General features: G+C 43.6%; 2 protein-coding genes across 8 annotated transcripts in view; one reads left to right on the forward strand and one right to left on the reverse strand.

The window, feature by feature from the left end:
- The window catches only part of UBAP1 (ubiquitin associated protein 1), a 38,656-nt gene extending 17,821 nt beyond the window's left edge, over window positions 1-20,835 (reverse strand). For 3 of the 7 annotated variants that reach the window (XM_030512453.1, XM_030512451.1, XM_030512452.1), the window contains exons 1-2: window positions 20,643-20,835; window positions 734-774 (exon numbers count right to left, since the gene is read on the reverse strand). In XM_030512453.1, the coding sequence (XP_030368313.1) occupies window positions 734-767 (34 nt within the window). In that variant the 5' untranslated portion in view covers window positions 768-774; window positions 20,643-20,835. Of the gene's footprint in view, window positions 1-733; window positions 775-12,647; window positions 12,669-16,394; window positions 16,429-18,296; window positions 18,415-20,642 lie in introns of those variants that run through there. The other 4 variants (XM_030512448.1, XM_030512447.1, XM_030512446.1 and 1 more) reach the window with 4 other exon arrangements.
- Window positions 20,836-22,989: 2,154 nt separating this feature from the next.
- Window positions 22,990-24,910, forward strand: part of DCAF12 (DDB1 and CUL4 associated factor 12) — a 35,212-nt gene continuing 33,291 nt past the window's right edge. The window contains exons 1-2 of the mRNA XM_030512683.1: window positions 22,990-23,261; window positions 24,019-24,273. Coding sequence (XP_030368543.1) covers window positions 23,181-23,261; window positions 24,019-24,273 — 336 coding nt within the window. The 5' untranslated portion in view covers window positions 22,990-23,180. The remainder of the gene's footprint in view (window positions 23,262-24,018; window positions 24,274-24,910) is intronic.

Genomic DNA, 24,910 nt, shown 5'->3' on the forward strand with positions numbered 1-24,910 from the left:
GAAAGATTATCCAGGAAGATGAAGGCTGACTTTCTAAAAGCAGAACTTTTTATAACATGAAAAATCATGTTGGAAATTTCACATGAATGTCCCAGTACAAGCTTGAATGATTACCAATTTAAAGAAGCTACATGACGTACAAATTGAACTTTAATGTTCCACAGAAATATTAATCGTCTCAAATTACATCCCATTTTCTAAAAGATCAGCACATACAGAGGCAAATAATTATGATACCAATCATCTGCATGACATTACACATCTCAAATTTAGAAGATAGCTGAATGAGATTAGTCCAATTTAGGGAAAAAAAAAAATCACTGCTGAGCAACAAACAAGCATAGCTCAATGACATATTAAAAGCTTCACAACTTCTCATGTGACTTCCACAGAAAGGAGCTACAGATCTAGTGTCCACTTCAACTAACATCAGACAAGTATCACAACTGCAGTGCAGCTTTGATTTTGAAGAGGTAAGTGTGGGAAGGAGAAGGTATTATTCTGCTATGAGAGAGTGGGGAACAGTCACAGGATGAATTTCAATTTAACCAGAACAGGCACAGCATCAGGAAGCAACTATGCAAGAAGGAAGCCAAGACACTTCATTCCTAACAAAAAACTACTCAGAGGCTAAACAGATTAGTCTCTATGGACTGTCTAGGCGGGGACATTAGTCGGCAGCAGTAGCAGGATTCATCCTGTTGGAAAGACAAGGATGTCAAGTTTCACTTACCATGAGAGTCGGAGCCCAACTTCTTAGAAGCCATTTAGAACCTGAAAAAAAAAACCAAACCATTTTAAAACAGCTTTAACAACTTTACACATGTAGCACAGCGTAAGCCTATGCAGTTCTACAGCATCTTAATTCTGGATTATGGGACTTGTTGCAGCCACTTGCTGTTTATCCTGTTTGCAAGATAAACTTATTTTATAGCCTTGCGAATTAACTGTTCAGACATAACTTAGCCCAAGGTCTGACAATCTAAATAGAAAAATGAAGGAACCCCCTCCCCAAACCACACAAAAACCCAATAAAACCAGCCAAGCAGCAGCCAAGGATGATCAGGAAGACAGAGTTCCAGGTCATAGTGCTCAGAGATCATTCTGCCCCAGCTCTGTGGAGCACACCCTGCCTACCCTGGCATTAAGAATAGCCCTTCCTACTGGAAATACACTGATCCTCTTCAGTTTAATCCTTGCTGCTCTAATAAAGGGATGCTATCATATTGGATACGCAGTCAGTTAGCCAGTGTCTAGACTGGCACTTCTCTAAACACAGAGAGGTAATGCACAGGTAACAACAGGTACACAATAAATGGTACCATTAGGGAGATATTTTCAGATACACACAAGAAAATAATTCTAACAACTGTCCTCATCCATTGCCCACAGAATTTTACTAACAACTTTTAAAGTTTGGATGCTAATCCTACATGGCCAAGATGTTAAAACACAGAAGTGCCTACTCAGCTCTTAACACAGAGCAGGCCTGTCCTGAGAAAGAGTTGTTTAAGATAGTTGTCTCATTAGTTGTCAGTTAAAACCCTACTCAAGGATGCTTATGGTGTTCAACAACGTAACGGATTCTTTTTCTAGATTAGAAGTACAATGCAAGATCCATCTCTATACACCAGAGCATAATTCTTCAAATAGCTGAATTTGTAAGTCCTCCTCTGACATTATGTGTGACACAGAAGCAGAGTTGCCCTTTGTTCCTGAAGTCCTCCAGCTCACAGATGGAAATGCCCAACAGCCATTCTTCAAAAACATGAAGTTACCTGGTACAGCCCCACCAGCAGCAGACAGCACTCAAAGCACAACTTGGAGCAGATCTAACATTCACACCATCACTCCTTAGCCAAGGTATAACTCTTAGCCCCATTGTTTTCACTGCAGATTCCAACTGTAAATGTTAACATAAAGGAAGGGTTTCATAAGGTGAGGATTACACAGACAGCTTAGCTATTCCTCCTGACAGCTGATGACATAAACTGGGGTCAAGAAGAACTAATTTCAAGCATCTCAGGAAATTACATTTTGCTCTGCAGAGGTCCCTTTCAACACTAGATGGAAATCAGTTATGTACAACAACCCTACTGGTTACAGGAACTCAACATACGGCTAAAGCCAAAGCTCTGCGTAGAAGGTTACCTGGGTGCAACAGAATTAATAAAACATGGTGAGCAGATGCTAGGCTATGGGGAAGTGAGTCATGCTGGGCAACTCCAGGCATACCTCGTACATAAAAGCTGTTAGTCATTCGATGTTTATCAGGTTCTTTGGGAAGCTCATCATGAGGCAGCAGTGTACGCTTTGCAGCCCTGAACGCCAACCCTATGCTGGACTGCACCAAAAGGAGCTTGACCAGCAGGTCAGTGGGGGTGATTCTCCCTCTCTGTTCCACTCTCACAACACCCCCTCACAGCCCTGCGTCCAGGTCTGCAGCCCCAACATTAGATGGACGTGGACCTGCTCAAGCAAGTCCAGAAGAGGTCATGAAGATGCTCCGAGGGCTGCAGCACCTCTGCTGAGAAAGCTGGGCTTGTTCAGCCTGGAGAAGAGAAGGCTCCAGGGAGACCTTGTAACAGTCTTCCAGTACCTAAAGGGAGCTACAAGAAATCTGGAGAGGGGCTTTTCACAAGGGCCTGTAGTGACAGGACAAGGGGGAACGAGCTTTAACCTGACAGAGGGGAGACTGAGGTATTAGGAAGAAGCTCTTCCCTGTGAGGGTGCTGAGGCGCTGGCACAGGGTGCCCAAAGAAGCTGTGGCTGCCCCACCCCTGGCAGTGTTCAAGGCCAGGCTGGACACAGGGGCTTGGAGCAGCCTGATCTAGAGAAAGGTGTCCCTGCCTGTGGCAGGGGATTGGAACTGGATGAGCTTTAAGGTCCCTTCCAACACAAACCCTTCTATGATTCTATGCTTATCAGCACATCTCTCTCAACGTTGGTCTTGTATCCAAAACTACCCTACTAAGCCAGAGAACTCGTTCTGACACTAGCTGGCAACTGCTCTCAGAAATTAACAAAACACCAAGGCTTCAAAGATGTAAGAAAGAGGAGGTGAAACACTGCCAAGCCTGCTACCTCAGGAAGGCTGTCAATGGCAAAGCCACAGGACCACCCAGTTACAGTTGTATGTCAACTACTAGAACTGAATGGGCTTTACCAGTCCCAGCGCTGCAGAGGAGGAGACCAGACTGCAGAACATGAAACAGGCTGCACCTTTCAGACCCAGATAACACAGTCAGAAAAGCTGCTACATTGCTAGTTCCTCTGCATGAGAGCAGCAATTAAGACATCAACTTGATTTGTTATTACTGAAAAAGCCAGGCCACATGTGAAATCACACAGCCTTCAATACATCTTACCAGTCTTCTGTATGTCACCAGAGACTGTGAAGCACTGCCTGCAAGCATGTGCTATGGCTGCCCATCATCCACTACTATTACAGTGGAGCTGAACCAGGGAGAAGGCCTCTACACACTTCACAGAATGAAAAGCAAGTGATCCTTTTCTGTAAGATTTTAGAACTTCTGAGGACAGGAAGAAACCTCCTCATTTTGGCAACTCAATTGACAAGGAAGTCTTTTCAATGTAGCCCCAGTTATCTGCAGCAATAAGGTTTACACTGTCTACCCCATTCACCAGAAGCAGCTTACTCCAGATGGTACCTGCATAAAGGACAGTGAAAAGAAAATTCAAAGAAAACATTTTTAGAATGTTAATTTATATTATCCCCTCTCCAGCAGGCTGCTACAAGGACACACTAAATTACCACCTCACACACTGATCTCAGGTAACTGAATGCCAAATTACCATGGCACAATCAATTTGCTCCAGGGACATTAGTAGCAATGCATACAAATCCCACAGAACCAAAGACATGCATATTTAGCACCCAGGGAGTTTCACCGTAGTGTATCAATCCAGAGCTGCATAAAGCCTTGGATGTTATTCTCAGTGTCAAAATACCCCACTTAAGCAGGAAGTATGTTGCTTTTGTTGGCAATCCTGTAGTAAAATCCTAGTGCACACCAGGCACCTCTATTAACTTTAAGGTGCAATAGGAAAAGGGATTCCTCTGCCATATGCGACACCTTACTCTAAGTAGAAAATTAGCTAAGGCATATCAACAGCAAGCTAATAATGAATTTACTATTTCCATAGAGACAGTCACACTTTAGATTCAGGTAGCATTTGAGTTTTTATCACACTAGCTCTTCCTGATGCATTGTGAGCATGCACTCACTAAGATACCATTACTGCAGAAGGCACTGTCAGCAAACAGAATTGTTAAGCACTGCACAGTGACGCTAGGACATGCTGCCAACCACACTTCATCACCTCCATTCCAAAGAGGGTTTAATTAAAATAGTGTCTTGTGACTAATCAGATTTGATGAGCTATTTGGGGACCACTGTATCAAGCATCTTGCTGTTGCCCTGTCCTGCTGGATGGAAAAAACCCATATTTGCAGCCAGTTAGAAGGTTACTGATGTTGTCACTACACTTCTGGGCATCATCTGAACTGTTATTTGCTTAGTCAAGGCCATTACACTGTGCAGTAAAGGTTTGCTTAACTTTGTTACTGCTTTTTTACAAATTTAAAGGACTTGCTCGCAAAGCCTTATCAGCTGATAGACGACTGCAGCCCTATCACTGTTGCCTTTGATCTTCAGGCTCCAGAACAGGATGCTGAAGGGCATCAGTGGGAATGGCGCATGGATTCACATTTTAAACTGACAAAGAACATCCTCTACTGCACGTGAATGTTTTCAACACTTTTGCTGGGCTAGGTAAACAAGTTAGTTGCACAGTACTACAAGGTTTTCTTACAGCCACCTACAAGTGCTATTCTATAAATTTAGACCCCCTTAGCCCCATTACCTTGCTTCTGGTTCTGGATAACTTTCCGAAGAGAAGACCAGGGTAGCAAGTGTCTAAACATTACAAGAAACTTGAAGGGCAGCATCCACGGAAGCCACCTGATGTGAACTCTTCCCTTCCTGTACGTTCATTTTGCACTTAGTAACACTGAGGCAATAGGGCAACATTCTTAAAACCAGCCAGCCAGAGGAGCACAGCATAGCAGAGCCCAGGATGAGGGCAGAGAACCGCGAAGTGATGACAGAAGGGGATAGGGGGACAGGGAAACAACCAGAACAGCAAAAAATTCAACAAAGATACAGAAACAGAGAAGTGACAAGGTAACACTGATGACAGAAACAATTGGCACAGAGATAGATGACAAGCTGGAAAGACCTGAAGGGATAGCACTGACATGACCAATACAGTGCCTGGCACGTCATCCCTTAAACCTGAGTGACTACTTTGCTGTGCTGCCAGACAGGAGAACACAGAGGAGCACGACTTGGTGCAATCGAGCAATACCAAGGAGATGGTCTCATCAACAGGTAAGAAAAAAAAGTTACCACCAAGACTGACTCATGAGGAGCTCTGGGAATTTGGGGTGGTTTTTAATTATTATTTCCATGTTCCTTCTATTGGTGTTTTCTCTGGAGTTTATACCTACATTCCTCTTCTTCTGAAAGAGCTCTGATGGAAACACCCTACCACTAACGGTACCTACAGCTTTCTCAGTGATAACTCAAGCCAGTTTAACTATTTGTCAAAAGGAGCTGGTCTCTTCTTGCTATGTCCCTCCGTCTGGGGTTCACGTACTTCCAGATTCCAGACACATGAATTCCCTGAATTAACTCCCACCAAAGATTCAGGTAAATAAGAAATGTACTTATTATGGGTCAGAAGAAACCAAAAGGCCTCAAGTTATCAACCATAATCAAACCAGCACATCTATGATTTTCAGAGAAGAGAGACTTGATCTTGCAACTTTCATTCTACCTGCTAACACACATTGCATAGTCTAAGTACTGGAACTGAGGATGCATACATTCACTCTGAAAACCACAAAAAAGACAAATCAAAAAGAAAAGTTAAGTTTTTTGCTGCCTATATTACATTAACGAACTACTAATGATTTTACACTGAGAAACAGGTGAAAAGTTGTTCTGTTCAAGTCATTGGTTTCTAATGCATTACAGGTATTCCAGATTTAGATTTGGTTTAAGTTTCCACTACAACTGATTGTTTCAGTGCAAGTGAAAGGCTATAACCAACACCAGGATTCCATATATAGCCTCATACAACAAAAACAGAAGTAGACAGTGCCTGTTGGCAAGATAAAACAAATGTTAAGATTCCCATATCAAAGCTTCCCACCTGTGTAAGCATTCAATCATTGCTACAAAACTGAGATCTCTTACATAGTCTGACAGCAAAAAGCTGATCACAGAAGTTTACTACAATACAAAACAGATTCTGTTTTCATTTACTGCAGTCTCTAAACAGATGACATCACCCCAAAATCTGCAGCAAATGCTTCTGCTTTGTACTTCTAACAGTCCTGCAAACAATAAGCACAGTCAACTGCATGAAGGTACTCCCCTTCTGCAAAGGGTGATGATGTTGAGCCACTGATAACAGCTCTTTGGATAAAGTCGTTGTAAAACTGTATTTGATGTGCTGCAATTACATGCCCTGCAGAGGAAATAAAAAGAAGGAAAAAATAAAAAGAAAACCCAATTTTCACTAGTCTTCACAGTAATTTCTTTTAAGTGCTACTGCAGTCCAGGAGATAAGGTACATTAAGGGTCTGGGTCTATTTTAAGATCAGCAAAACAAAACCAGACCCTCCTTGAAGCAAACACTTACGGAGTTTCCATCCAATTTTCAATGGCCACAGGTTAAAACAAATCTAATGATACGTCTTCATCTTATGAGATTGTTGTGGTTTAAGCCCAGTCGGTAACACAGAACCACGCAGCCGCTCACTCACTGTCCTCCCCTCTTCTCCCCCCGGCTAGTCCAGATAAGAACAGTCCAATAACTAAAGCATAATATAAAATTACTGCTAAAAATAATGATAAGGGAAATAACAAGGGGAGAGAATATAAAACTAAAAAGGGAAAGGAAGAAAAAAACAACAACAAACACAAGTGATGCACAACACAATTACCGCCCACTGACCGATACCCAGCCCGACCTGAGCAGCGATCTGGGCCTTCTGGGTGACTCCCCCCAGTTTATATACTGGGCATGACATGCTGTGGTATGAAATACCCCTTTGGCTAGTTTGGGTCAGGTGTCCTGTCTCTGCTTCCTCCTGGCTTCTTGTGCCCCTCCTCACTGGCAGAGCATGAGAGACTGGAAAGTCCTTGATCAGGGTAAACATTACTGAGCAACAACTAAAACATCCGTGTGTTATCAGCGTTGTTCTCAGACTAAAACCAAAACACAGCCCTGCACCAGCTACTAGGAAGGAGAAAAATAACTGTTACAGCTGAACCCAGGACAGGGATGTAAGTGCAAATGGTCACCTGACATTTAATCAATTGCAGAGTTGAGATCACACTAACAACAGGGGGAAGAGGAAGGTATGAGATATCTTTGCTGCATACGTACCCCATGGATCAAAGAGGTATCATGAGAAATCTAAATTTTGAAAGACAGCCTGTAAAAATCAAAGTTACTCAGTTTGTTACTTCCAGTGCAATGACTGAGGTGTAGAGAGACAGGAACCAATAAAACAGCACTTTAAAAACATTTCCAGAATACATGAGTAGGAAGGACAGGGCGAAAAGAGCCCCTGAAGAGTAGGTCTATGTGCAGATCACATCATTGGATTACGAGACAACGCTCTTTAGTGATGGCAGTAACATCCATTATTGGGCTTTATATGCAGATGTTGAATAGCATCTTCCTAGAAGCGACATTAGGAGAAATTGATTTTTCAAACTGTGCTATTGCTTAACGTGACATAGTGGGCAATTAGACCTTCTGCTTCAGTACACATCAATCAACAGGAAGTTAAAAGACAGCTCTTCCACAGGCTCTTAGGAAAACACAGCATCTCTGGTGCTATTGTTCCATATGGATTCATTACATTAATATCCAACACCTTTAGTTACACAGCTACTCTCATGTCATGTTCCACTATGCTATTAAAGACACTGGACTTGTTAAAAGCATGAACTATTTTGCTTGTTTAAGGATTTAAGGCTCTTAAATGATAATGGACAGCTCTATTCCTCCTTTAAGATCCTGATTTTGTTTTTGGGACAAAGTAATTTGCCATACATTTCACCCAGAAATAAGAGAAAAACCCTACAGTGGCTGAGGACATGCAGTACACTAATGCACTAGTTTTTCAATCACTGCTATCACTTACCTGCCACACAAGTTTTCAGTGAAGCTGAAGTTTATACACCACGAAAGCCTCTGGAAGTACAGGTTTCATAGGCAAGAGCATAAAAAGCCTGAAAATTACTTATAGACCACAGTCCTGTGGTCAAGACAGATCTGCGCAAGGTTTTCCTTTGTCCAGAGGCTGATGTGTTAAACAAGAGTATAAAAGATGCAGCTGTTCTAAATTCATATTTAACTGTTGCAGAAAATAGATGACCTTTTTAAAATGGAGTCTTTAAAAAAAAGACCTGTCACAAGAGAAAACCACGTGCAACTAACATCTAAGGCTGCCCTGACTTCCAGACTCTGCAAACAAGGGGATAGCCCAGATTCTGTCAACTCCAAGAGCAGATGATTTTAGAGTGTAGTTCCTACTAGTGATTGTTACTTAAGTTATTTAAAGATCATATAAAGTTGGGGAGGGTGGGGGGAGAAGGAAGTATAAGGGTTTACATTATCTTCTGCTTTTCAAGATCACCTTCACTAATCTAGAAGATACAACACCAACAAGGAAATGGTGATAAACTAGAAATAGAAGGACCAGCTTCCCCTCCTTGAGACACAACAGAAGCAAGACAAACATTTGCATAGCGGAAAAATATAAATATGCTGCGCAACTCCTACATTCCAGGAAAAAAGCAAGAAATGATGATCCAGCCACCCATGAGGGTTATAAAAATCTCACAATACAGTACTGAAGCAAGCCCTGGACTTGATGAGCAAAGCAACTGCTTCTAAACTATTATTTTCCTATGTCTAAAGTTTGGATAGCAAATACCTACCACTTCTGAAAGCTAACAGTAGCCAGATTGAAAGAATCTAGTAACTATTAACAAATTTAGCTACTTCAGCCAAATGAGCACAAGACTTCACACTACTACGAATGAATCAAACCTTTAACAGCAATCTTAGTACTAGCCAGAGCCAGATACGTACACTTGCTTTTTAGTTAATCCTAGCACTTTAGAAGAAAGCTAATATTTCAACACAACCCTTCTCAAATGAGAGGCTGCTAGCTATAGAAGGTTGCTAGCTTCAACAACAAAATAGCCCACTTACTCTGGTTTTTTTTGTAAAGATGTATGGAAAAAAACAGTGGAATATCCTGCACATACAAAATGTAGGACTGGAAAACAGAGCAGCATAAGGTAATTAAAATGCTGCTCTGTTTGTTGCAGTGTTACTTCAATATGTAACAAGCTGACTCTGTAGTTCCTGAATATTATTAATACTTCAGACTTGTCCCAGTTATGAATGAGGAGAACGAGACAAACATTCCCAGAATTTTGCCAATGTAACAGAGTAGAACAGCTTTTGCTATTAATCAGAACATCCCCTTTTTAATCAAAAAAATAACAGGATTGTGTGGTTTTAAGCTGCTGTTTCTTACACTCTTTGACCAAGAGAGGTGTACAGGCAGCTGTAGGTCTTACATTCAGAAACAAGTTCAACTCTTGTTGACCATACCAGGATCTACTCCCAATAGAGACAAGAAGTCTATTTTATTGCAGAAAGCAATTTGTGTTCTTTTGATGATTATTAATCAAAACTTAATGCATTTTTTAAACACACTGCAACAACTAAATGACTATTTAAAAAAAACCAAAACCAAACAACATTCTAAAGAAAGCTACACAACTGTCATCTTCTCCCTGTTTAAGCTCAGAAGGGAAACGGTACTAATCATTGAGAGGTATGGTTTTGGTTAGAAATTTGGTGAAATATGAATGCTTACGGAATTATTTTAACAAAGTGCACAAAAAACATCTAGTAAGAAATCAAGTTCAATTAAAGTTCTAAAATGGAAAAAAAAAATCTGCCAGCAGGTCAAACATCACTTACCATTTTGTATACTTGAACTCAGCCAAATATGTGTATACTGCACTGTACAAGAATAATGGGACCAGTGTTAAGACTACTATAGATTCATCAATTTTCCCTCTTATATTACAGTCACATGCACTACCCACTCTTACCACACATTTAGTTTTTCCCAGCAACACTCAGTGTGGTACTGGCAGAAAATACAGGCTGTTAAATTAACTATCCCACCTACAAACAACTCTGCCTGCCCTGCAGCAAACAGGCTAAAACCTTAACTCTGCATGGGATTTGCAGCTTCAAATCCTCACTGCATCCTCAGTCCCAGAAGTTTAAATATACATAAGCCCAGCAGCAGCCTTTCCCCACTCCCTACAGGATCTCACCCATAATGTGGTTAGAACTGCTGAACTTATCCCAACCATCTGACATTCCTGTTTTCCACTAACATATTTCATTTGTCTCAACTAAAACAGCCACGTTCTGAGAATGCAAGTGCCCTGCAGATTCACTTAATTTACTCATGGAATGGTTTGGGTTGGAAGGGGCCTTCAAAGGTTATATAGTCCATGGCCCCCTCCACAGGCAGGGACATTTTTCACTAGATCACATTGCTCAAAATCCCATCTAACCTGGCTTTGAACACTTCCAATGATGGAGCATCCACAACTTCTCTGGGTAACCTGTTCCAGTGCCCTCTTCCTCATGTCCAATCTAAATCTACACTCTTTCACTTCAATCTCTCAGTGTTGCCTGTTTTCCAGGAAACACCCCTATTCACCATAAATTGCTCCTTCACCAAACACACCCTTTGAGATATGTGAAAGCAAAAGTCCTAAAGACTCCCTACTACTGAAGCAGCGAGTAGGTGACCACAGCATACCTGGAAAAGTGTGCTCACCAAAACGCATTTCTGCAAAGTCACAGTATAAATCTCAAGCCTTCTCAAAACTTCCTGATTTTCAAAATATATCTCATAAGCTTGGTTTGCCTTTGTCTTGACAGTGCTAATGTGAGAACTGTGAATTCCATCTTAGATGCTCCAGATGCGACATTCTTCACACACGTAAAAGACTTTCTTGAGGTTTTATGCATCTTCTTCCACCATCACGTCACTGGTACAGCTTCAGCTTTTAATGCTAGCTCATTTTGTCCTTAATTCATGAGTCACTCTTACTAAGCTAACCGGTATCTCTCTTCATCCATCCCTTCTTATCAACACTGAGACAAGAAAATAAGTATAGACAGAAATATACATCTGAAAAGATCCCAAGTTTTGCTGCACTTAAGGATAAAACTGACACACAAGGAAAAAACCCTCATCACTGTTCAAGGTGAACACTTCAGCCGTTTTCACATTTTCTGAGCTTTGGTCTACCCAAGGACACACTTATTCCCAGATTAACTCAATAGAACAAAGGAATCAAATTAAAATACAAGAAAGTGAATCCAGCAAATAAAAATATGGTCCCATGACAATAATGCCTAAACAAAACCCTATCTTGTCTCATCTCCAGATATAGTACCAGTTAAGCCTGCTTTTAAGTTCTTCCACCCAGTCCTAACAGGACTGAATGGCTGAATTAAAAAGATGACCCAGATGGGAAATACTATCAGTAGTCAACACTGAATTAAATTCCACTAAAATATGACTTTTAAATTAGCAAGTACCTGTTTTAATTAAACGTAGATCAGGTGTGTAACAGAGCATTTAAAAGCAGGAAACAGTTTTTAAATGAATACACACACCTTATTTCTTAAAAAGGCTTGTTAACTTTAGAGAAGCCTAGAGATGGTAGTTAAAAATTAAGTTCTTGTCTTTAAAAGCAAAGGAAGTATCATTACCAGCCTTAAAAGGAAGTATCATTACCAGCTACCAAAAAAACCCCCACACTCTGATATATGAAAACAGCAGCAGACACCTGAACAAGTTCAGCAAACTGGTGGTACCCACACCAGGGAGAGTCAGGTAATAGTTTGGGTTGGAAGGGACCATCAAAGGACATCTAGTCCAACCTCCTTGCAATAAGCAGGAGCGTCTTCAACTAGATCAGGTTGCCCAAAACCACATCCAGCCTGGCCTTGAATGTCTCCATGAGTGGTGCATCCACCACCTCTCTGTGCCACCTGTGCCAGGATTTTACCACCCTCATTGCAAAAAACCTCTTCCTCACGTCCAGCCTGAATCTCCCCTCTTTTAGTTTAAAACCATCACCCCTCATCCTATCACAACAGGCCCTGCTAAAAAGTCTCTCCCCACCTTTCTTATAGTCCTTACACTTAAAAGTACTTTAAAGAATTTTTAAGTACTGGAAGGCCACAATAAGGTTTCCCTGTACACTTCTGAAATTGAATTCATTGGGAACACAGGAAGTTAAGTTGCCTTGAACAAGCTTGTCTAGTGCAGAAAAGTAGAAATTTGGCTTTGAGCAGAGAAGTCAAACTTGGGTTGCCCTCAGCTATACGGATATATTACAAAACCAGAATATGATAAGTGAAGCAGAGCAACCACCCAGTCCCCAGGATGTAACTTTCAAGGATGCTCCAGTTACTACACTCAACTTTACATACAGTTTCAGAAAGCCCTCCTGTATCACAGCTGTCATGCAGTGGTCACCAGCTACATTTAGACAAGATACTCAGTAGGTCCCAAAGCATCATAAAATAACCTCTACACACACTTAATTCCTATTGTTTTTATAAAATGAATTTCAAGATTTACACCTCTTTACTTAAAAAAAAAACCAAACCAAAAACCCAACTGAACAGGTTTGCTTTCTCTCTCTGTAAGACAACAATTCAGTTTGCCTTCACAGAACTGCAGTCCTACGCTTATTGTTAATGTTTGGAACAGATCAGTTTAAGGGCTAGTGTGGACTGGAAGCCTGCGCTTCACTACACAGAATGATCTATCACTAATGTACAGAGCTAAATGCAGGAACTCAGAAGTTACTGGGAGCAGACACATACACAATTACAAGCCTCCCAATTATAAGAGCGTATGAAGACTGAACTAGAGTTTCATGCTGAACTGGAATGGAAAATCGGAAAGAAACCATAGCCACAGAAAGACAGTGCTTTAAGATGAAATCTGGAAGGCTACAAGATATTCATACTGCCAGAAACTGAACACCCTTACATGCATGCACACACTTTTTACTCATTACCTTTCCTCTGACCAGAAAGTAGTTTTGCCACAATTCCCTTAGACCCTCAGCACTGCCTAGTTCTCATATTAGACTTCAAAATATCTGTCAAGAAACTTAACCAGCAGTAAAACTATTTCTCTTTTGCGGCTGTGGGGAACATGGCAGAAAGCTGAAACGGTCTGTCCGCAAGCATCTAGCTCAGCCAGTAACAAAGCCAAAATAGAACCTGCATTTCTTGAATCCCAAATCCACAGCTACTCCAGGAGTCTCACTGCATTCTCTCAAGTTTGGACCAATATCTTTGTCCCCCCAGTTTTCCCTACCAAATCACTCGTGTTCAGCCTTCCATTTTACTGTAAAAGCCTTAAGGATGTTCTTCCAAATTGATAATACAAATCTGGATTTAGTCCAAACTTAAAGTTACTACTTCAAATTAATTTAAGTCTGCAATTTTTTTTATACACTATATACATATAGTCTCACTTAGTGGCACAAACTTTTTTTCTGCATTTTAGAAACCATTTCAGCAGCTACAGTAACGAATGCAACCCCTGAAACACTTAAAGCAATAAATAACTAAACAGAAACAGTCCATTTCATGTGCCAAAGCAGCCTTCAGAGATGCATTAGCTTCATTTCCTCAGGACGTTTTGACAGGTTTGATGCAGCTTCAGCAATCGAGCCTCACTTCTACTTCATAACTAGACCAGAGTAGGCTGCTGGAGGAGATCACCCCACAACCATCCAGCAGTCATGCACACAGCTGTTCCTCTCCAAGCACCTAACAGACTGGCAACAATATGAGACTGCTAACAGTACAGAGATCTATCTCAGTGGACCACCATTACTGTGACAAAGCAGCAAGATTATCACTTTTTATAGAAGAAAAGTGGAGAGACTATGAGTTCAGTGTTCCTCAACTGAGACACTAGGTTTTCTCCTGCAACCTGAGAATGAGTCCCAGCCTGTCTCTTTTATAACTCACATGTCTGATTCTATCCAGCTTACTCTAGAAAATAAACCCAGTGCTGCCTAATGACAGAACAAGAGCATCACATTTACATTCCTGCAGTAGCATCAAATTACAGGAGAAATATGCCTTGAAGAAGGCTTTTAGTAAGTAAAATGGATACACAGTTTCTGTCCCTCCCTTCAAGCTGGCAGAGAAAAACTTTAAGTTACTCGAGAGCATCAATTTATCCAGCGTATGGTTAGATCCCTGCACTGAATACTGGTGTATTTGAAGTGCTCACCTCCTTGGGAGAGGAGAGAAGGCAGAGAGGGAGAAGGCAGAACTTCTTCATCAGTCCAAGATCATAACACATACAGAACATCCCGAGAGACAGGCAGACCTTCAGAACCATGTACTACTTGTGCATGCAGTATTGAAGCTTAGGTATGAAAAGGATGACATTATCATGTCTATGAACAGATGTGACAGCCATTCTGTCAACCAAATGTGTATTTCTAGAGTCCATTCCCAGCTCTAAAAGCAGCTTAGGCCACCTAGCCATTCACACTTCACCTTTGTTTACCTTCATTTATCTTGCATCTTACTATATGCTTGTGGATTCTTAAAAATAAAGCTGTATTTATTAAGGCTTTTCCAGTTGAAGATCTTCATTTAGAAGAGATTACAGAACATAACAGTACTATATTTATGTCCTCACTTGAATCTGCTAGCTTTCCTTTTACATACAAATTAAGAAATACCCAACAATGCTAGCTAAAAGCAACAAGCTTTTTACCAATTTACTTGCATTTTCCTTGCAAAGAAATTACATTACTAACCACAGGCACACAGTGATCTAGGAATACACTATAAGTTTTAAAAGCTATCAAAAGATTTCCAGATTAAGTCAACAGAAATCATATATTAAACTCCCTTCTACAAAAAAGAAGAAATCCTGTAACTGCAGATATTTTGAAAACTGCCTCTGACAAGACACTAATCAGAATCTGGCAACTGCTCTTCCACATACAGTTCTTTCACAGACAGCTTAAAGGAACTGCATTTTGCATTTGTGCAGGCATGACACTCCATTTCAGCTATGGGAGTCCAAAACAGCCCCAAAATGCATCTCCCCTTCCAAAAAGTCTGTCAGGTCTTCAGACTAATATGGCAACACAAATAGCTCACTGATTAAAACTTGATAAAGAATTTTCTTACCCAAATATTTTCTTTAAATTATTCCTCAGGATACAAAATATTCCTCAGAATTGTTTTCCTCTAGAAGACAATACCTCAAGTAGTTATACGCTTAGCTGTGAAAGTACTTGCTGATACAGAGCCTTGCCAGCCAGTGCCCACAGACAGAATTACCGACACTACAGACAGCTCATAAATCTCAGAGACATGTAATATAGAAATATGCCCTAACCTTTCTTTATGGTTCATTACACCCCTGAAGCACAAAGTTATTTTACACTACTGTAATTTTTCTATCCATTTTTGTTTCAAAAATTCCAACTAACATCCGATTTAGGGGATATATTTGTTTACTCATTCCCTCTCTTCCCAACATAGAGCTTAAAAGTACATTATGAAAAGCATGATAAAATCCCTACTTTTTATACTGTTACATACACAGCAAGCAAAATAAAGCTATAAACGTCAAGATTTTTTCCACCAAGAAGTCAAATAGACTGGCAACAAACTGCTTGTTGTGACCTAATACTTAATTAAAAGATTAAGAACACATTCCTTTCTCAGAGGGTATGCAGTATAAAGCTTTTCTATCTTTTTTCACCACATGCAATTTCATTCCAGATGACTAATAGTGATTTTATATTCCTATAAACTCCTTTCACTACTACATGTGCCTCCTATATTTCTATGTCAAATTATTACACATTACTGTGCAAGGACACCACATGATGGTGTTAGTCATTAGGGTGTATCCCAGTGTGGCTTCACTGTCTCAGAAAAGGAAATATATATGTTTTAACAATTACTATGCAGAGTGCGTATAAACTAGGAATCTAGTTTTATTTTAGAGTTCAGAATTGATGGGCAAATCAAGCTGAACACATAAGCACATCTCTATGTCTAGATCAAGCCCAGTGCTAACACTTGACACAGCACAACTGGTAATACACATACTCTCAGAAATACAATCACCCAACCCCAGTCTCCCAAACTTGAGGAATAAATCTCACCAGTAATTTCAGTCCAGCTTCATCTGCTGCTAACCTAGAGACATCAAATTGTGCAAGCAAAAACACACACATTAGGAAAGAGCTTAAATCAAATCTTTCCCACAACCTGGAAATTACCATGAATGCTGTTACCATGTTACCATGAATGCTGAACCCCAGCAACACCAGGTTAACTTGGAGCTCACAACTCTTTATTACTTGTTTCCATAACACTAGATACCAATACCTAAGCGGCTTCAATATAACCATATTCAGACCATCTTCCAGCTGAAGAACTGAACACTTCTTGGATAGGACTCATGTTCTTCCGATTTAAAATGTTACCATGGTGTAACAGTTTCTGACATAAAATGCAGCTGAGAAAATACAAGCCCAGAATTTCCATTTGAACTCACGCAGCTAAGTAGAAACTATAATACTGCTCATGTTTGAACCCATCTGCTCTCCCCTTCTAGAAAAGAAGATTTAAATCCAAGCAATGATATTCTATTCTGCCTTTATAAACTTCCGTGCTTCAAGTACATCGCAAGCTTAGAGGATTCTGAAAAAACCTTGTAGCCTTCAGAGAAAAAGAAATTAAATAAACGAACCCCTCAACCAAGTCTGGGCATACAAGCTGTTCTTTCAGAATTTTCCAACCACAGGAAAGACAGTATTTCTTAACATTTAAGAAAATGCCTTCCCTACACAAACAAGGATTTGGAATAAATCTGATCATTTAAGAGAGGGGGAAAAAACCCAATGCACAGTTCCTCTTAGAGGCCTGAATACAAGACTACACTGACTACAAAAGGTCACTAGGAACATACAACATGAGCTTATTCGAATCAAGTCAAAGCATTAAGCAATGCACTTGCATACCAGAGAGGATTACCTACCTAAGTGGTTAACACACAAAAAAATGGGAGCTCAGGCTTGTATTGATCAACTGCAACCCCAGTGATGGAGTGGTACAAGCTGTGAGATCAATAGTTATCAGAGCCAGCAGACACAATACAGGGGAAGGGAAACCAACCTGTCACACACCCTAGAAGACCCACTTTTTCGAACAAGAAAGCTATTTATAGTTTGTAAACAACCTTTCTTTGCCTTTCCTTAAAACAATAGTTTTCAAAAACACTTCCAGAGTTTTTCAGCTACAGCTCCACTAGACCTTTTTTACACTGACATTGATCTGAATCTCACTAATCAGTTTTAAATAGACAGTAATGCCTTTAGTTAGAGATCCTTGTAAAATGACAGCTGAATCTCTGGAATTTGATTGAAGAGACTGGGAGTGATCATGTTAAAAACAACGCTGTAGAAGGCCAGATGGAAGTTCTAATAAGTAAAACTAAATTTCTCACAGACCAATTCATAAAGATGTTTGACCCAGCACCGACTGTAAAATACAGGAAGAGGCTGATGTCAAACACTTACAATATAGAGGCTGGACACTGACGACAATATTGTATGTCCTGAATAAAGTCCCTAAAATTTGTGGAAGAAACAGGAAACCACAAGGTTGTACAATTAAAAACAAGGATGAGTAAGGCGATGGCACTTTTGCCACACGCACAAGCCAAAACAGCTCTGGCTGGTGGCACGACAGAGTCAGATGAGGTGGTCTTCTGGACTGGTCTAGAAATCTGACTCCTATTCTGTTAGAGATTTTAGTTTCTAGGAAAACAAGTGCTGTGCACTGCAAAACACCATGTGAACAACGGATACTGAGCTCTTTCATGTGTTTTTGATAATTTTTCACCATTAAGATGATTTTTCTATCCACCAACACAAACTATACATTGTCTCCCAGGTAATCAGCATATTCTCTATACTCACCAGTGTACTCTTAAAATATTCTGAAAACTGAAGTTCAATTCATTAAAGAGAAACTAACATTTACTCATTCACATATCTTACACCTGAGATTTCCTTGGTTTTCCCTTTGAAGTTTCAGGTACTTTTGCTTCAGCTTACACTTGACTTACGCAGAGTGTCTGACCTCAGTACAAGCTATTTCTTCCCCATCTCTTTTGTTCTGCAGTGCACTCTCAGGGGAAAAAAAAAAAATATATAGTCAAACTTGCAGGCCAGATACAGCTGGTGAGACAAGAAAAGTTTGGTCACTTTCAGTTTTGAGACTGAAACCACAAGCTTGCAAAAGGTAAGCTCAAAGTCTACATGTCTTCTCCCCCCCGCCTTAGAATTAAGATTTTGCCCAAAATGTTGAAGTCATTGAGTTGCAATAGTTATCTAAAGAGTTACTGCCATTTCTGAATCACGGCTCTGCATGTACAGAAAACTGAAATCATTAAATAGGAGCACTACTGCGGTACTGCACCAAAACACCATCCTGCACATGGCCCCGAATACATCAGTCCAACTCTACTACACTGCTACCACATGTACCGTCTGAGGCTCATCCTCCTCCAAGGACAAGTGCAGAGCTACACACATAGTTCTGTTCTGTAAGGAGAAAATAAAAGGAGGTATTCAAAACAGTTTTCTCCCCAAAAATTGCTGTTGCAGGGATGCCAGGTCAGCCACAGGAATCCAGCAGCTGCAGAACTGCCTTTGCACAGGGGCAAAGTCCCATGCTCTGAAGATGATAAGGAAAGGAAGGCAAGGAAAAGGCCTGGCTAATGCCAGTACTTCTTTCTTCCTTAACACCCCAGACCATAGCTGGTGTAAGATGCCTCTCACCAAGCTCCCACAAAAGCCTCTTACCCTGTAACAGGCTGTGAGCTGCAGTATGGCTTCTATCAGTAGCACAACCACTGAAGTTACACCACCAGGAACAACTCAGTTGTTCCTTAATTTGGCAATACCCACATGTCGTTTAGAAATATTCACCTCAAACTGTTTAAATTCAACATGAATACATTTTTGTGGACTCCAGGATGGCAGCTGTATCAGTTGTACAGCCAAGTGCCAGAGCCTACCTGCTTATTTCTATTCTAATAAGGCAGCGCCAAGGTTATAAGATTACTGTAGACTACTTTTTTTGGAATTTTTAAGTGATGTGGGGAATAAAAACACTTCAAAAGGGGATTACTCATTTCCACCTATTGTAATTTCTTTCACTACTTAAAAAAAAAAAACAAAACAACAAACCCAAAGCAATACTAGCTTTCCCTTTAAAATGACAGATTTTGAGCTATCAAAACTCACAAAAGACAGCTCTTGAATTATACTGAATAGTTTCACAGAAGTGCTAAATGTTTTACTTCTAATAAGCACCAATAAAAACAAGGCATTATCAGCAACCTTGAAACTGCAACACCGAAGTATTCTTACACCAGTGTATACACCCATGATATGTCTGCATTTCAAATGCAGAGAAAGAGATGATCCTCTCCCCCATTCAAAAGCAGAACAGTTAATTGTAAAAGATCCCGAAACAGGTCATAGGCATAAACAGAAATGCGAAGGGCTATGTGCCACGAAGTAAAAAAGACTTTGGCTTTTCAGCCTACAAAATGCAATGAAAAAGTGAACACAGCAGAAATCTAAAGTGACCAGTGGCAAAGGCAGGGTAAGCACTATGGTTTTCACAACACAAGAGCCAGAAATTAACAGATTACCTGACGGCGGGCTTGACAAAAACCGCACATACACCCCCCAAAGCAAAAGCAAACATTTTGTTCCTTCACAGATTTAGTTACTGTGGAGAGAAACTTACAAATATCATGGACCGTTTACACAGATCTCAACAGCAATCAGCTTTCTGAAAGGCAAAGGATCATTATCAAGGCTTATTAAGCGGAAAGGCATTCCCTTGACTCAGGCAGCCCCGAAACTGCTGGAAAGCGGGCGAGTGCAGGGAGAGGAGCGTCACCCCCTCTGCCTGACCCCCCCCTGCTCCCCGGGACCGAGCAGCAGGACTCCGCGCTGACCGTGCGGGTCTCCACCGCCATTAACCAGCACCCCCAAGAGCGGTACCGAGACGCCGCCAAGGCGGAGCGAGGCCACACGCTGAGGCAGCGCCCACAGGCTCGCTCCCGTCCACGGCCGGTGGAAAGGCCCTCGCTATGCGACCCCTCCACCACGCCCCGGGGCACCGGCAGCCCCACAGCCACCCCGCCGGCGCTTCACATCCACCAAACCAAGGCGGAGGCACAGACCGTCCGCTCACCCAGGACGAGGACAAGCGGCGGCGGTGCGGAGAGCCCGGGGAGCGGCCGGCTGCACCCTCCCCCTCCCAGGCCTCGCTACGAGTAGGACCAGCACAGTCCCCCCCGCCGCCCCTCCCGGCCCGGTCGCTACCTGCGCGGCGCCTGGCGGCGCCCGGCTGTCGGCTCCGTCTGGTCCCCGCAGCCACTGCGCACCGCCCGCCCCTACGACACCCGCACAGCGCCGCCACCGCCAGCCGCGCCGCCGGGCGACGCCATCTTGTCTACCTGCCCTCCGCCTCGCCTCCCAGGCGACGCGCTGCCGTCACACCGCGAGGTCATCTGCACCTCCCCCCACCCTCCCCGCCCTCGACGGACCAATCTGGAGGCGATGCTGGTGATGACGTTACCGCGGCGGGGAGAGGGGCGGGGCGATGGCGGGGAGCCATGCTGTCTCCGTGAGATGGGGGGTGTGAGGCGGTGCCATGCCTGTGTCCGTGTCTATGGCGGTGTCCCTGTCCCAGCCTTTCCCGGGGCTCCTCCAGCACTTCCTGCTCCTTTCTCACTTGGACACAGCCACAGGGTCCCCGGGGGGGCTGAATAAAAGCGTCAAGCTGGGCCAGGAGGGATGTTTCACCCCGTATCACTCAGCCCGTTCCCTCAGCAGCCATGGTCGCCCCGTCCCCTGCCCTCATCCCCTCACGACGGGCTGTGAGCCCACCCAGCACCGGAGCACGGCACTTCCCCTCTAACAGCAGCTTTGCTACCGGGTTTTCAGCCTTTTGAGAAGGGTTTGGTCCAAAATGCAGGTGGTGGTTGTGAGTGTGTGTGAGGGAGAGTGTGGAGAAGGGGGTTAACGGTGGTAAATCATGGCTGAAAACAGCCAAACCAGAATTACCCCTTGGGGTTTTATCCTCAGGGGAAGATGGAAAGCCTGTGGGGTTATTTTATAGTTTGGTTTGGTTTTTTCTGTTTGGCTTTTCACAGCACCCTTGTGTGAGGTTTGTTGGATAAAACCTCCCAAAACAAGTCATAAACACCTTCTTTATCCAGACAACAGTACGTTGACTGGTTTAATGTCACTCGAGGCACTGGAGGGTTTTGAGCCATCAGGAGCTCACTGGTCTTATGGCCTTTCTGCACATCACACATTTCCCTCCTTTCTCCACATCGTTTTTATTTTGCTTTATGTTGCTTACAAAACATTGATCATTGGGTTGGGGTTACTCTTAATTTTTGCCTCTAAGCGCAGGAAAAAGTGTGTATGAGCCATGGGGATACAAGGAAAGCATGGATCCATCCATACAGGTTTTAAAGCAGCATGAACAAATACAGATGTTGCGTATATGCCCTTCAGTTCACCACGATAAGGGCTTTCCATGGTGGAATGGAGTTCTTCAGCCTCACTGTGGGATCTGGACAGGCTGGATCCATGGGCTATGGTCAATGGTATGAGGTTCAGCAAGGCAAAGTGCCGGGTCCTGTGCTTGGGCCACAACAACCCCATGCAACGCTCCAGGCTTGGGGAAGAGTGGCTGGAAACTGCTCATAGAAAAGGAGCTGGGGGTGCTGATTGACGGACCTGAACATGAGCAGCTTGTGCCCAGGCAGCCAAGAAGCCACCAGCATCCTGGCCTGTATCAGCAGCAGTGTGGCAGCAGCGCCAGGGCAGGGATCATCCCCCTGCACTGGGCACTGGTGAGGCTGCACCTCGAATCCTGTGTCAGTTCTGGGCCCCTCACTACAAGAGAGACATTGAGGTGCTGGAGCGGAGCCAGAGAAGGGCAACGGAGCTGGTGCAGGGTCTGGAGCACAAGTGTGATGAGGAACGGCTGAGGGACCTGGGGGGGTTTAGTCTGGAGAAGAGAAGGCTCAGGGGGGACCTTATCACTCTCTGCAGCTGCCTGAAAGGAGGCTGTAGTGAGGTGGGGTCGGTCTCTGCTCCCAGGTAACAAGTGGCAGGACAAGAGGAAATGGCTTCAAGCTGCAGCAGGGGAGGTTTAGATTGGATATTAGGGAAAATTTCTTCAGTGAAAGAGTTGTCAAGCACTGAAACAGGCTGCCCAAGGCAGTAGTGGAGTCACCATCACTGGAAGTGTTAAAAAACCATGTAGATGAGGGCCTTCTCTATGCTATAGTTTACTATTCTGTGATTCTATGAACCAAACACAATGTGCCCAGCACTCAGAGCCTGACAGAGGAACCAGGTGATGAAGCCAGGCTGCCTACTTAAACGGGTCTCCCTGCAGGAGCTGCCCGTCCAGTTTCGGCTGCTTAAAAATAAAAGAAGGAAGAAAAAAAACAATAAAAAAGGAAGAAAAAAACCAATAAAAGAAGGACGAAAAGCTCCGTCCTGCCTCCGAGCCACACCGGCCGCCAGGGGGCGCCGCCCCGCCAACTCTAAAGGGGGCCGCGCTGCCTCCTGCGGTTACTAGGAAACAGAGCTCTCGGGCGGGGTAAGGGAGCTGCCGCAAAGCTGCGACGCGACTGTCGTAAAACCAAAGAAAAAAGCCGTGTGGAAGATGTCGTGACGCGCGGTCGGCGGGGCCTGCGGCGGAGAGAGCGACCGGGCTCGGCTCCCGCACTTGTATGCCCCGTCCCGCGGCGGCCGCCCACCCCTCCTGCTCCATGTGGGGCCCGGCCCGGGCTGTCGGCCTCTCCTCCTCCTCCTGTTCCTCCTCCTCCTTCTACTATGGCCCGGAAAACAGTTAGCAGGAAGCGGAAAGCGGCGGCTACCGCCGCCGCAGGGCCCGGGGGGCTCCAAGGGGAGCCGGTAGGTCGGGGGCGCGGGAATTGGGATGTGATGTGGGGCGGGGGGAAGCCGTTGACCCCGGTGTGGGGGGAACGTGGCGGTGCCTGGGGGAACGGGTGACCCTGACCGGGCTTTGCCGTGCCCCGATGCCCGGTTGGGGCGGGCGGCGGGGTCCCGCTGCGTAGGGCGCTTGAGGGCGGATGAAGAGTAGTCCCGTCCGCGGTGCTGGGGGGTGTCCCGGTGTGATTCAACTCCCGCCGCTCCCCGCCCCGCTGGCGCCGGGAGCTCACCTGACCTCCCGCCGCCCCGCGCTGCCCCCGTTGGGTTCAGCCGTTCAGCCCATAACGGCCGGGGCCCCGCCGTCCCCGGGTTGCGCGATGCTGCAGGGCTGCCCCACGCCGGGACGGAGGAAGAGACCGATGAATGGCGGGGTCGGTACCGGGTGGTCCCCGCGGAATCGCTCCCCTCAAACCCGCCGAGCTCACGGCTTGGGGCTGTCGGGCTGCCCTCTCAGTTCCCTGTTGTTCCTATAAGCGTTTGGCTTCTCAGCGGTGCTGAACCGGTGTGGACTGTTTTTAATGTCATCACAGTGTTGCTTCTTTAGATTTTATGCTGCTAAAGGCTGTGTCGGCATTTCCGAGTTTATGTTTGTGTATGGTACTCCACAGATACCTTGGAAAATTTCAGTATTTCCCTGAGAATTCTTTTTAATTTGGAAGGATCGTGCCTTAAGCTTGTTCTAGTAGCTTTATCTCATTTCTGTGTTTGTTTTCCACAGTATGGGTGGGATCACTCAGTTCACAAAAGGAAAAGGCTCCCCCCAGTGAAAAGGTCTCTGGTGTACTACCTGAAAGGTAGAGAGGTCAGGATGCAGAATGAGTCCAGCTATCACCGCTTGTTGCACGGATACGCAGCCCAGCAGCTTCCCAGCCTGCTGAAGGAGAGAGAATTTCACCTCGGAACCCTTAACAAAGTGTTTGCCTCCCAGTGGCTGAACCATCGACAAGTGGTGTGTGGGACAAAATGCAACACAGTAAGTGCCACATCTCTGTTTCTCTTCCCTCTGTTAATTATGCCACCCCCATCCCTAAATGATGCTTACCATAATCAAAGTACTGCCAAGGAAAATATCAGTGAGTAATTAGGAGTGGAGTCAAGATCACGCACAATTAATTTTGAGTGGAGGTAATGCTTAATGATGATCCCTTCTCATCTGAAAATATGGCACTGTGCAGACAGCTGCGAACTCAAATACCACGCCTGTACCTCATGCAGCATCTGTCTGATCTGCACCAAGTGATTTACATCTGTTTGTGGGGTGGAAAGCAGCAGTAGGGTTGAATCTTTCTTGTCCTGAAAATGGAGATTTAATTTTTAGGTTTGCTAAATGTTAGCTATCTGCCTAGCAGATGTTGCTCTTTTTGTTAGTCTTAGCTCAGTTTGGTTTTATATGTGGTTTTGTGCTGATGAATTTGAGAAGTTGCTACAAAACTCAAAACTGTGGGTAAATTCCAGATATTTGTCAGAGTAGCTACAAACATTCCCAGCTTAAAAAGTGAGTATCAGATCTTCAGGATTATCCTTTGCTTGTTGACTATGTGATTTTTCACTCCAAATCTGTTTCCAGTGTTCAAATAACTTCTCTTGCTTATGTACCTTTATGTGCTTCA

Source organism: Strigops habroptila, chromosome Z (assembly GCF_004027225.2).
Source record: "Strigops habroptila isolate Jane chromosome Z, bStrHab1.2.pri, whole genome shotgun sequence".
Lineage (NCBI taxonomy): Eukaryota > Metazoa > Chordata > Aves > Psittaciformes > Psittacidae > Strigops > Strigops habroptila.